Source organism: Anser anser, assembly GCF_964211835.1.
Source record: "Anser anser genome assembly, chromosome: 3".
Taxonomy (NCBI): domain Eukaryota; kingdom Metazoa; phylum Chordata; class Aves; order Anseriformes; family Anatidae; genus Anser; species Anser anser.
In genome coordinates this window covers 114,409,725-114,422,935 of record NC_139722.1, presented here as the reverse complement: position 1 = coordinate 114,422,935, position 13,211 = coordinate 114,409,725, and the positions used below count along the sequence as shown (strand labels likewise).

The 13,211-nt window shown below is 42.8% G+C and overlaps 1 protein-coding gene across 2 annotated transcripts in view; it reads right to left on the bottom strand.

Annotated features, from left to right (window-relative positions):
- Positions 1 to 13,211, bottom strand: part of SPTBN1 (spectrin beta, non-erythrocytic 1) — a 135,863-nt gene that overhangs the window by 84,052 nt on the left and 38,600 nt on the right. For both annotated transcript variants that reach the window (XM_083832310.1, XM_083832311.1), the window contains exon 2: positions 11,342 to 11,538. In XM_083832310.1, the coding sequence (XP_083688436.1) occupies positions 11,342 to 11,489 (148 nt within the window). In that variant the 5' untranslated portion in view covers positions 11,490 to 11,538. The remainder of the gene's footprint in view (positions 1 to 11,341; positions 11,539 to 13,211) is intronic.

Below are 13,211 nucleotides of genomic sequence, written 5' to 3'. Positions count from 1 at the left end.
ACACAGCCCCTCAGCGCCACAGTTAGGAACTGGAAACTCCATCACGTCTGCCCTTCTCCACTTCTCTGCCAATGCCTCGGTCTGCTCAGTAACAGGAGAATCTCTCCTTGCATATGCGATAGTCTCACTAAGGCAAGATGTTCTTGCTGTGGGTTGTTCTAGAAACAGTTATTTTTATCGGATTTGACAATTTGCACAACCTTAGCCCTGCAGAGCTAGCTGCTCTCCTTCCAGTCCGCATACAAGATGCGGGAGCAGAGAGGAGCCTGTCACCACGCCAGCTTCATCACACCTCCCCACTGTGGGTACTGGTGGCAACAGAAGGGTTCCTCTCCCAAACTCACCATCCTGCCACGTGTAGTAACTGCTGCAGCAGGTGAGAAAGCCCCAGACACAACAAGAGCTTCTCGGAAGCAACAGTTCCATTTCAGAACAGAATTAACTTCTGTTTGAAGGGGATTTTAGGTCAGTGGCAACTACGAAGGCATTTGCTGCTCCAAGTGCCTTCCAGATGTATTCTCCTTGACTCACGTGGGCTTGGGAGACCCAATGGAATCGAGAGGGAAGGGAAAGGGACAGATTAAAAAGCAAGGGACAAGGATTTATCACAGAAGGGCCTGCTCACACGCCTTCATCTGGCTGGCCTCCCAGTGTTCTGCGGGGTCCAGGCACTGCCCTGCTCCTGGGCTGCTCGGGAGGAACCCACACGCTGTAACGAAACCTTTGGGGATCCTTGGGCAAATCAGGCCAGAATATCAATTTACTGCTCAAACCGGGTCAGTTCCACCTGGTTTCGGGTTTCAGCGTGAACAGTTTACACAACTCCTGGATTAACAGGAAAGTTGACATGACTTTTGCAAGAGCACGGCTTTGCACACTGCAACAGTGGAACGTCTGCCAGGAAAGCCTGCAGGGAAGGGATACACGAGCACTTCACATGTGGAAAAAAAACACGGTTTCTGTTGGTACATATTGCAGTCCAAACAGGTTCTTCTGAACTGTATGGCTTTCCCATGCTCTGAACTAAAAGCAGGGAAGCCGTCCCTGAAGAACCCAAAAAATTACATTCACAGGTTTTCTCTGTGGCCCGTGAAATGCTCTTGGCTTGCTACTTGACTTAGATTTGAAAACCTTTTAAAAAGTCTATGAAAATCAAATATGGTACACAGGTATGCACTTAAAATACTCGCTTTCTCTGAAATTTTGTCATGAAAACACTTCTTGTTTTTCTTCCAGAATAAATTGTACAGGTTTTAACATGCTTTTTTAGAAGCTGGTATTATTTTGATTGACTCCTCTCACCCCTTTCCTCCTCTGTCTGAATAGCACCTACATTTATATGTAGGATGGAAAAAGAGAGACTCCCCAGTCCTTTTTGTGCTCTTCCACTTGCACTGTTTTGTTTTGTTTTTTTCCAGAGTTTGACTGTGAACACAGGATGAAGAAGCAGTGTTGCTGCATTATGAATTTTCATGCCTGAGTGATTAATCTTCTATTTCCACTGAACCAAATGAAAATAGGGTAAAAACAGTAAGCTGAACATATCTTTAGGGTCTCTATTTCCACTATTTCCCCTGCTTCCCATACATACAGCAGAAAACATATAGGCTGTGTTAATATTTGCAAATATATCCTAATGGTGACCAGCCACACACACACTGTGAGTTCAGGGAAAAAGCACCTGTCTGTTCCACCAGTTCCATACACGGAGGAACTCAAGCCCCTAAACTAGAAACCTCTGAACTTAACTGGGCCTCCTAAAGACCTTTAGCTCTGCTTACACCCAAGCAACAAAGCTCCAGAACAGCCTTGGTACAGGCTTGCATTGACCCTGTAGCTCATTCAAAATAAACCAGACAGAAAGCAGAAGGAAAATGTAAGAAAACAAAAATTGCTGGAAGTTGTGTTTTGTTTTTTAATCCTAGATGTAGAACCATGAACTGAAAGCCTCACTTTTAAAGCCAAGGTAAATGAAACATCTCTTTAGCCTAAAACCTTCTTCCTGCGAACCTCACCCACAAAATTTCACCTTCTGGGGATAGCCTGTCTGCAAAAAAGCATAATGATCATCTGACAAGTACTAATTGTCTGAAACTTGAAGATATTATTCCACAGCAAACCATGTATTTCATTCTTATATATATATATAAAGAGCATATAGTAAATATTACACATGCACACTTAGATGTACAAACACTGTCCATGCCTGACACACATCCACCTTAAAGGCTTAATAACTTTTAAAGAAAGAAAAACAACATAAAAAACCGTCACACAACACAAAGTGATTGAAAAAAAAAATAGCGGTTGCTTTGCTCACTAGAAGAGATCAGAACTGCTAGGAAGAATGTCAGGTACTAAAAAGTGGCACTTGGAAATGAATTTTCATCATCTTCTGTACTTGTCTGGTTCTCACTCCTGTTCCTATTCTTTTTGCCTCTTCCCATCAAGGCAATTCGCCTCCCAGGGCAATCTGGGTTTCTATCTCTCCAGGATATTACCTCAAGATAAGAATCAAAGCTCTGATCCGAGGGGATGATTTCATCACTAATCTTTCCCCATTAGAAAAGCTCCAAGGTTAACAGAAATTAGTAAACATTTTTTAATCCTGTATTGAATTTCGCTTTGCAGTATGCTCTGCTACACATTATTTATACTTCAGGGAGTACTTTCATGCAGTATCCAAGCAACAAATAGAAGGAAAAATTCAAGGCACATTGCAGATTTGGCTGAATAAACAAAATAAATACAGAAACATCACTAGTTAGTTGCTAAAGACATAAGAAAACATTCAAAGACATAAGAAGAGAAATTCTGCATACGCATTTTTTGTGGAAAGACTTCTTTTAAATTATAGGCTCATGACTAGGTTCTTAAGTGCATCCACGGCCAAGCTCATCCTTGATAAAATTGTAAATTGAAAAAAAAAAAAGATATTGCCAGTATTGGCACACAGTTTCTATAAATGAGAAATCCTTTCCATTAAGACGATGCAGCAAAATATCTAGAACAACTGCATTTCAACCAAAAGCCATTACTAGTTATCCCATGGTTTCTCTGCATTAAATATCCCCAAAACATTGGTTCCAATAGCAAAGATGAAGGCTGAAAAAAGCCTAATGCTCAAGTTTCCCATGATGGCCACTATGGCTCAGATCCCCAGCTAGTGTAAGTCAATGTGGTCTCAGAGAAGCCAGCAGGAAGATGCCAATCCCATACCAGCTGACAGCCTGGTTGGTTGTTCTCCTAACCTCCCGACTTCAGCGTGGCTTTATCCCTGCTCTACTACCGTGCCTGGCTCAGCTCTCACCAGCTATGCGGGAGGTATCTCACTGGCAGCATTCTTGCTTTCTTCAAGCAGCTGGGGTAGCCAGAGTGTTTTACTCACCCAGCCCTACCCGCCTCTCATTGCTGGGCTCGCCTGTCGCTGCTGCAGAGCGCTGCACCACTCCTCTCTGTTCTGCAGGCAGCCAAAAGCACATCCCCTGGTGCTTTTAGTCTTTCCTGATGCCATGCTGATAAATGGATGATGAAAACTAGAATAGACAGGAGAGCTGCACTGTGCCAGTCCGGGAGATAAGGCAACACACTCACCTAAAATCCGTGCCTGTACAGACCATGAATGTTAGTGCAGTGACCGCGCGTCTAACAGCCAGGTATGGCAGAGCAGATTTACTGCTGTCAGGCTCACCCTTGTGGGTATTTCATTGGTCAGATCCTAAAAGCAGATAGGCATATGCATACATGCACACGCAGTCAGTGCACATACATTAGTTCTCCATCTTTTGCCTCTAGGTACGGATGGCTTTTTATTATTTAATCACTTCTCAACTACAGCACTTTTTCACATGTCCTACATTTACTACAAGAATGTTCTCGTACCTTATTTTACCGAATTACTGAACTGCTGTCCTTAGCACAGTGTCAGCCCTCTGTGAAGGAAGGCCTGGTGTACATCTGGAGACCTGACGAGAAACTACGAGTAGCAGTTACGGTACGTGTATTCCAGCCCGAGACCCTACTCCACAGGAATTCAAAGATCTGAAGATCCATCAACACAGCCCCATTCACTGCTAAGACGCTGGGCTCTCTGTGTGTTCTCCAACCTGATATTGCTTCATCTTGAAAGAATTTAATCAGAGACGTAAAATGACCGCAGCTGCCAGACTCTGCACGCAGTGTGGCTGTGGCAGCTGTGCCTTGCCGTGTCCCTGCAACGGGCAGCTCAGCATCTGATCCTGCAGCCTGCTGCGTCCCACCCGAGCAACGCGTGCTGGACCAGTTATTCACAAGGCCGCCGTCACTTCCCTGCATCGCTCCCTTGCTATGCAATCCTAAATACTATTCATTGAGCAGACAAGCATGCATGATTGCAGATAACTCAGAAATTACCCTCAGCATTCCTTTTTTCAGAAGCTTGGCTCTATACTCAGGACGCTACATAGGATCACGGATCTGGTACCCGATCAGTTTGCAAAGATCTGACCAACACCTCCATGCTGTTTGCACATTACTCATCTGCTTCCAAAGAGAGGACAAAACTCCAAACTATGCCTAACTGTTACCAAAATCATGCTACCTTGACAATGAGATACAAATGGCCCTTCAAATTACATTTCTGTTGGGACACCACTGAATACAAGGTATTCACATTTACCTGGAAGCCATTTTTATGTAGCAAAGACATACAACGATGTTTTTTGGAGGGGAGTCAATCTACTAATGATCTTTAAAACAAACGTGCTAAGAACAATATATTATTTATTGTTTGGTTTTTGCCGTTTGCTTTGGAAATGCTCCTTCACCAGCAACTTCAAAAGCAAATCCATTAATCACCAGAGACAGATGGGCGAAGCTTTCCTTGCTTTATGATAAAAGTTCAGCATTCGTCGTAGTCACAGCCAGCACTGCAGGTGACGTGCCGTAAGACAGCAGCTTCGCTGCCGCCACACTTTTTCTCTCTTGATGTTGACGTGGCACAGAGCATGCAGAACAATGCTCCTGTTTTCAGCATGAGCCTCCTGCAGATTCTGGTCAAGTACAGCAGCTTGGGAACTACAGCTGAGGAACTGTCCCAGACATAAAATCCAGAAGGAAAGCACTGGGTGAGGTCCACACTTGGAAAAGCTTTAGGTGGAGTAGTTTCATCAGCTTCTATCTGAGCAAAATCAGATACTCACCTTAGTAAGTTTGCACTGGTCCTCTGGCTGCTAACCATGGACTTACAGCCAGCACTGCCAGGCCCATGCTGAGAAAATGCATCTGCAGTTTCACTGCCAGAAAGCTTTTATTTCTGTTTAGTGTCAGGTGAATCCTTCATATGCCCTTCAGACTTGATCTCCATTTGCCTCCACGCTATTTACGAGCATTAATACACTGCAGATTTCTTTGTCCTTAAACACTTGTTACTGAAATTACAAAACTGGTTTTCAAGTCCCAGACACCTCAGGTATTGGATGTTTATAAACATTTAATTAACTTGAGACCTGAAACTTCATTCTGACTGTGCAGAATTCTTCTTTCAGTATACTCTGGTTGGAGCAGTAAAAACTTTGCTAAAAGAATGAAGTTAGACAACAGGGACCCGGAAGTACATTATACCTCAAAAATCCTACAAGCAGGACCTTCCTTTTGGCTTCTGGGGCGGTTCTTCTGCTGACTTTCTGTACTGGTGCTCTCATGGGAACAGCTCAAGTACCAGGGCCAAAAGGGCTAATTAGCCCCACATACGGTACCGAGCACACTTTCTTCTTTTTTATCCTCAAGAAACAGGCACTGCTCTATACTGAAGAGGAAACTTTTCAGTACCCTAACTTCAGTAACAATTTCAATGATTTTCCCTTTCTACTTCTAGAGAAGCCAATTTACTAGCATGAATTACCAGCCTCTTTTCTCTGGCCAAGAGGGACAACTAAGGAAAGCTGCACTACCAGTGCAGTCTCTTTACCTGTTTTCCCGTAGGAGGGCCACAAACACGGTGAAGTACAACACTAGCAAGTGTCCTGACCTATGCTCAGTCACCTAGGTGGAGCTGGAAATGGAATGCAGAGTTTCATCTGCCCTGTGCTAAGAAGATATGCCTCTGTTATTTTATAAACTTTGAAACTATTTTCAATCCGTATGCCAGACAGCTGAGTCACAGACCTTCTGGTCACTCAGGTGAACACAGAGGACAAAAGGGCAAAACGTAAATGAGCAGGGAAGTGAATGACCTTAGGCCAAGCATTTTTTAATACTGAATTAGCTAGCTGAAGAAAGGCGAAGTTTTGGAGGTGACAATTCTCATACTACCTGAAAACAGCAGCTGAGCCGGGGAGCATGGTACATCTGAATGTCACAGTCCCAGATGGAGCATGAAAAATTCTGCTGAACAACTGAACTGCTTCTGTAGGCTTTCATAAGAGCTCTGTTAGCCAAGGCGCTGCACAGCAAATCTTGTTAGCTAATGGTCCTTGATGGATGAAATGCGACACTTGAGGATTTGTGAATGAAGAATTTTGCACAAACACAATATCTTTTTGGCTTCTACTGAACAGGTAGAGTTACCTGGTCTTCCAGCAAGACCTTCCAAAGAACCACGGAGAACAAGGACAGGTGAAAGATGATTTCCTACAGTGGGGTATCTTACTTTACAAAGCAGGGATCAGTTACCCTCTTCTTGTATCAGTTGCAGAGCGAGTGAGTTCAACATGAATGACAACCAATCTGGTTGCATATCCCTTCATCAAATCTGAATTCTGACTGAAAGCTGAGTTCCCAGGCATTTTTTTCAGTTTAAACTGAAACTATCATTAGCATTCTGGTATTCATGATATACAGACCACTTTGATAGTATCAGTTATCAGCCACTGTGCTGACGTTAGTGGTTCTCTATTATTATGTCTCATACCTGCTATAAATGAGCTCTTCTCCATTATGATGTTCTGATCACAGATTATTCTGATCACAGCCTCCTGCACTGCTCTTTAAACATCTCACCGACCTGCTGGAAGATGAGGCCATTCTGATTCTTTCTAGAAACAGAATATCAGACTCTGGCTACAGAATCTACTTCTTGCCTACCTGCTCTGTAGCCTTTTCTTTTCATTTAAGGTAAAGGAAGTAAGCTTCATTTGAATGACAGTAAACTAGAATCAACACAAGATGGAACTTCACAGTAGAGGCACTTCACAAGTTGTTGAAGGATGTGGACAGAAGATGCTTGCACCAACAGCAAGATTCATGTTGAATACCCAGCCATTAGTCAGGCAGCATAAAATGCTGATGGCATTTCTCCTTCTGACCACAACAGCTTGCATCTTACAGATGGGGCAAGTGCTGGGTCTGTTTATTCTGAAACCTTTAGTACTAGGACAAGGAGATAATGCTACATACAAGTGTGTTTCATAAACTGCAAGACATCGATAGTCTTTTGATTTACCTTGTCTGTTCAATGAAAGGAAAACATACTGAAAGTGCTGGACATCCCCAGGCAGTCATGGGATGAGATTAATCTAGAACCTCTGGAAAGAAAAATGCTGTTGTCCGAAGATGGCCAATCCAAAATGGCTGCCCTGTGACTCAGAGGCATGGGAAGATGCTGGTGCCTAAAACAAGCCACTGTCCTTCTAAGTCAGAGCAGACTGGTTGCTCCTTAATGAATTTGGGCCCTGCAGATGGTGCATGACTATTTCTGCCTTGGAGAGTGGTGACATTCACCCAGGAAACAATGGAGCAGTCGGTCAAATTTGGGATTTTAGAGCCCAGAAGTGCCTCCTGAGATCAGCCAGTCCGGCTTTGTGCATAGTACCAGCCACAGGCTTTCAGGCAGTGATTATCATGTTTGATCCTGTGACAGGAAGCTGAATTAGAGGATATCTCAGAAGAAGACTGTCTCGATTGATAGATCATAATAACGGAAATTATCACTATCCCAGCTCTAGGCTGAGAGTCAATTTCCCTAGCTATAAACAACCTGGAAGTCCCTGCCATTCTGGGGAGATGCAAGGAAAGGCTACCCACCAGGAAGCATATCAGAAAATACATGTTGAACGGTGCTGGGAGTATTGTGGCTCAGTCTTTAACTATACCCTCTGATTTGCAATACAAACCTCCCTTTGCTCCTCTCTCCCTGCATCATGATTAGGATTTCAAGCAGTGCTGCAGCAGTGGCTCACGCTCAGCCAAGTTTTGGCAGCACACAGTATTATCAACACTAACAGTAGAAAATTAGAGGTATGAAACATACCAAATTAAAATAATTGTGCGTAAATGCTTTAAAAAAAATAAAGACATAATCCTCTGGGACAATGTTTAAATATGGCTCTGAATCAAATCTTCAGCAAAATGGTTTGCTTTGAAATTGGTATTTGTTTTAGGCTACCTAAATAATTCAAGAACTTTCCTTGCATTACTTCTCCTTGAAGTAAGAGTTTCATGTTTATTATTCATTACTCAGGTGTGGAGCTCCGCTTACCGTAAAATTAAGTGGAACAACTGAGAGCAGTGAAGGCGAGACGTGGGACCTGAATCCTGCTAATGAGATTTGTATTAAAAGCAGTTCCACACCCAAGGAAGGTAATATAGTTTATGTCTGCTAATCTGGCAGGAGTAAAATGCATTTTTTCCCCCTCAAACAAGATCAAACTAAAAAACTCAGGTCAAGATTTTTCTTGTCTAGCACTAGCTTATACCAACCTACCAACATATGTATCTGACCAGCTACTTCTGACCCCACTTCGCACAGCCCTGTTCTAGGTCAGGCATTTCACCTGTAATGCAAATGCACTCTGTGATGAGCTGCTGTATAATTAACAGGTCTTCTAAAGGCATCAAGACCTAACTCACCCCCCCCATTTCTGCGAGCAGTTGCATTAAGCCGATACGGTTACCTGCCTCATAAGGGTGACACGATCTGCTCTCTGCACACCTGCATGAACTATTTCATCCCCCTGCTACTCGGCTCCAAACCTGATCCTGCCCTGAGCCTGGCACATAAAGGTGTTCTGCATCTAATGCATTCCCACAGCGGCATTAAGAGGAGAAAGGGTATGCTGCACCTCAGTCATTCTCATCGGAATCACAGATTAAGCAGATGATACCTTTGTCTCAGTACAGTAAATTTAATAAACCTGCTTCAACTTGTTATAAAATGTTGGGTTTAAAACTGTCCCCGTAACTAAAATTCCAATAGTGGAAAGCTCACATATTTTGAGCCGTTTTCCATGCTTACAGTATGTCCCACGCTACTGAGGCATTTTGTTCAGAGGTCAGGAATGTGGGCATGGTACCATGAGAGTCAGGAAATCATTTACAGAATGCATAAAAATTGCTTTGCAGGGCAATGCCTCAGAGCTGAGAGGACATGACATAATCTCCTTGCTGCATAAACAAATTTGGTTAATGTTCAGCCTTTAATATGCAATAGGAAAATGTTTTAAGCAAAAGCAGACCTACTCAAATTTAATTTCTCTGCTGATGAGAGTGTAACTCAGCAGAAGACAGCATGTACTGCAGAAGCTCTGCTACTTCAGAAAAATCTGTAGTTTCTGCATTATTTACTAAATACTAACTTTCTCTATCTACCAATTCCTCCATTACAGGACTGCTGAGATATTCTGAACACCTCCAAATGAAGATATTTTGAAGCAGAATTTTATCCTTCTGATTTTTTACAAATCTGGAAACTAACATCATCACCAATCAAAACAACGTGAACACAACCAAAATGGTTAATATCTGATGAGACCGATAAATCATGTGTGTTGCTCAAGTAATTTAGAATTCTGAATTTATTTCTACAGTGAAATATTAAAAAAACTCATTTTAAAGGTGCCAGAAATCTCTTGCATGAGAAAGGCATATTTATCATATAACAAAACACACGCACCTTCTGAACACAATCAATATTGTTGGCTAGAAGTAACATTTCAAGTAATCTATTTGGAAAGGTAATAGGAAAATGGAATAGTTACTGCTACCTTCTCCATCAGGAATTTTGACACCCAGAAGGTTATATTAACGTATGCAAGCAGAGCAAGGTTGTCAGCTGTGGCCACAGAAAGTTAGTGTTAACTCTGTCGTATCACTGCAGTCATAAAGGTGTGGCTGAAAGGATACCAATACCTTCTACAAAGAACCCACCCAGGATAAAAAACGAGCAGCTCATTATCCATGTGTATTTTCAGAGAACATTAGGAATTTTATACTTTCAATTACATATACTGCACTTGCCAGCCAGTATAGTCTAGCAGGGTAGTTTTGGCAACAGATTAAACACATTTTCTAGCACCCCCTTTTCCACAGATTCAAGTAAGTTAGTGTGAATTCATTTGAAAAATTTCAAGTTCTTTAACGTATATATTTTAACCTGCAGCAAGTGTCCTTCAACTGACTAAATAGACAATTATAATTTGAAAGAGGTTTTAGTTGTTTTTTTAAAAACATTTTTTCTTGCTCTCCAGTGACTAATATTTATACTGTGCAGCCAATTCTAGGGCTAAGCAGCACTGGAATGCCTAGGAAGCCTATAATTTACCTGCAGCATGTTTCCATGCAACATCACTGAAATCGGTCGGTCTCAATAGCTTAAAACGAGAATCTTGTTTTTGGTCTTACTTGCTTAAGAGTTCGTTATCTTGTTCTTTATATTGAAAGGAAATCAATTTAAAGCAGCTTTGGTTATATACCCCAAAGAACTGGGATACTCTCCAAAGAAATTCCTTTGCTGTGATCAAGTTTCCAGAAGGTTCTGCCTGAGCAGATGCTCTTTCAAGAATCTGCATCTGAAATAATTTTTCAACCACAGTCAAGATCTAAGTCTCTGATTCAAAATGTTAACCTCTGTAGCTTCTCTGTACAACTGTCTTTCCAACATGTCAGTGTAGTATTTTAACCCAAGCAGATGAAAATGTAATTAAAGGATACCTGTATCTGTGTTGTTTTTATACCTAAGGTATCACTGAGGGATAACAGTAAAACACATTTTCACCCTCATACGCACACATGCAAAAAAGGAGGGAGAAAGAGAGTCAGTACAACTTTATAATTAAGAAAAAATAAAATACGGATGAAATGTCTGCCCTCCTGTGCTTACACCAACAAAGTCTTCAAAGTTAAGCTGAGCCATCAGGTTTTGTGAAATGTCATATATAAGCACATCCTGCAAAGCACTGTGAGATCATCATGTCCCACTGATGTCAATGGAGGAACAAATCTCAAAAAGTGTTCAGTCAAACTGCATTTGACCTCAGGAAAATTTCAGCTCCAGTTGACTGACAGGGTGAAGGCACTGAAGACAGACAGTATCCCATGCTACCACCTACATGCAGTCCCAGTGTTTTGCCTGTGTGAAGGTACTTACCAGCTAGGGCCTTGATACGGGATCGCTCAAACAGGCGAGCAGAACTATTTTCATTGTCCCAGTCATCAACATCCCAGCGGTTGTTGACATCGCTGTACTGCTGTTGGATTTCAATATTGTCGTAATCTGTCGCTACTGTTGTCGTCATCCTGATTCTTCTTAATCTATTCTCAGCATCAGACTCTTCTTAAAATCCTCTGAAAAAAATACGTAACATGGTGGGTTTAAACAACATACATATATTGGAAGGAAGTAGTAAAGTTACGGCTCAAGACTTTTAAAAAAATCAGTGACTGAGTAAAAGCCCAGGTGCAAGCTCAAGAACAGATTAGATACCAAACAGCCCTTTGAGAAAGCAAATGAATGCACAATGTCCTCTTAAAATAAGAGGAAAAAAACGGACTTTACAAAAACAAAACTTAAATACCAATGTTTTGCTGCATACACATATGCAGAATTGTCACGCTTAACTCTACAGGATGAAAATGAAACGGTGCAGTAAAACACTTCCATAATGGTTGTTTTCAAAAGCAGTCTGTCTGTTAAGTAGATCTCTGAATGTTGACTAAAGCATATGGACCCATGGTAAGACAGCTAAGAAAAACCTGAAGGGCAAAGAAAGCCTTGACACCTTTAAAAAATGGTGCAAATTCTGATGAAAAAATGTAAACTCTTAAGAAGTCACAGAAGTGTTTGACCAGCATAAACCTTTTAACATAAATCTGAAGAAACGTTTCTTTTTTTTTCACACACACACTGACTGTGTGACTGGTCCTGGGAATATTTTGATGAGCTCATCCAGCTAAATACGCCAACTGGTGCATCGCTCTGAACTCTCCCTAGCAACAAAGTGGTAGCCCACCAACGCAACTTGTTACTTGAGGGTCTCCTCTTCACGCAGCAGGACACCGGTAGCATATGCATACTGGTTTCTAATTAGAATTTGCATGCACTTATCTGCAGGGTAAGTATAAAAGAGCCTAACACCTCCTCTACGGGAAGAGGAGAGAGGTTATAAATGGCTGCTGTTTCTTTCCTTCTGCTCTCTCTCCTGAAGTTGTCCCTGTGATGACAAAAATAGGGAAACAGGTAACAGGTCAGAGCACAGGGCTCCTTGGCAAGCGCCGTGCCTTTCAGCCCAGCACCAGCTGCAGAGCCAGCCCAGCACTTCCCCTGAGAGCCCATAACCCTCGCGTGGGCTGCGCACAACGACGTGTCCCCACTTCCCGAGCTCACCCCGACGAGATGGACGCCCCAGTGGATAAAGGGGCGCCTGGAGCTCACTGGGGTCCCCAGCGAGGGCGCAGCTGCAGGGCACCAGGCCCGCAGGCAGGTCCTGCAGCCGGCCACTTGGTGCCACCTGCTGACCCAGGGGAACAGCGCTTGCCTCAGCTGCCCCGCTGCGGGCTGCGACAACGCCTGCCGTACACCGTGGGGCGGTTACACTGATGGCTTTCCCAGGCCCAGACTCGTTCCAAAAACTGCTGATATTCTGCAGCTGACATAAATCCAGCTCACAGAGAAAAAAACATACTTACTGCCCCTGCTCGGAGGCATGACTTTTCCAGACAGCCCTAGGATAAAAGGCCAGGTTGATTTTCTCCTGTTCCCTAACAAGTATGAGAAGTTTCTTCCTGTATTTACTTGCTAAGTAATCCCTTCACTTTGCACAGAAATGGCAAACAGGCCCCATGCACGGCTGTCAGATAAGCAGCTGCTGCTGAAGCCTGCTTGTGAGCTATTCAACCTTTACAGAAGGTGGGAAGAAATCGCTTTAGCTATAGTAAGCTGCCAGTTAAATGATAGAATATGGAAAAACCTGCTCTGGGAAAGGTCTTTGAAATGATCCTCCTTCACCTCCCGTGCCCGG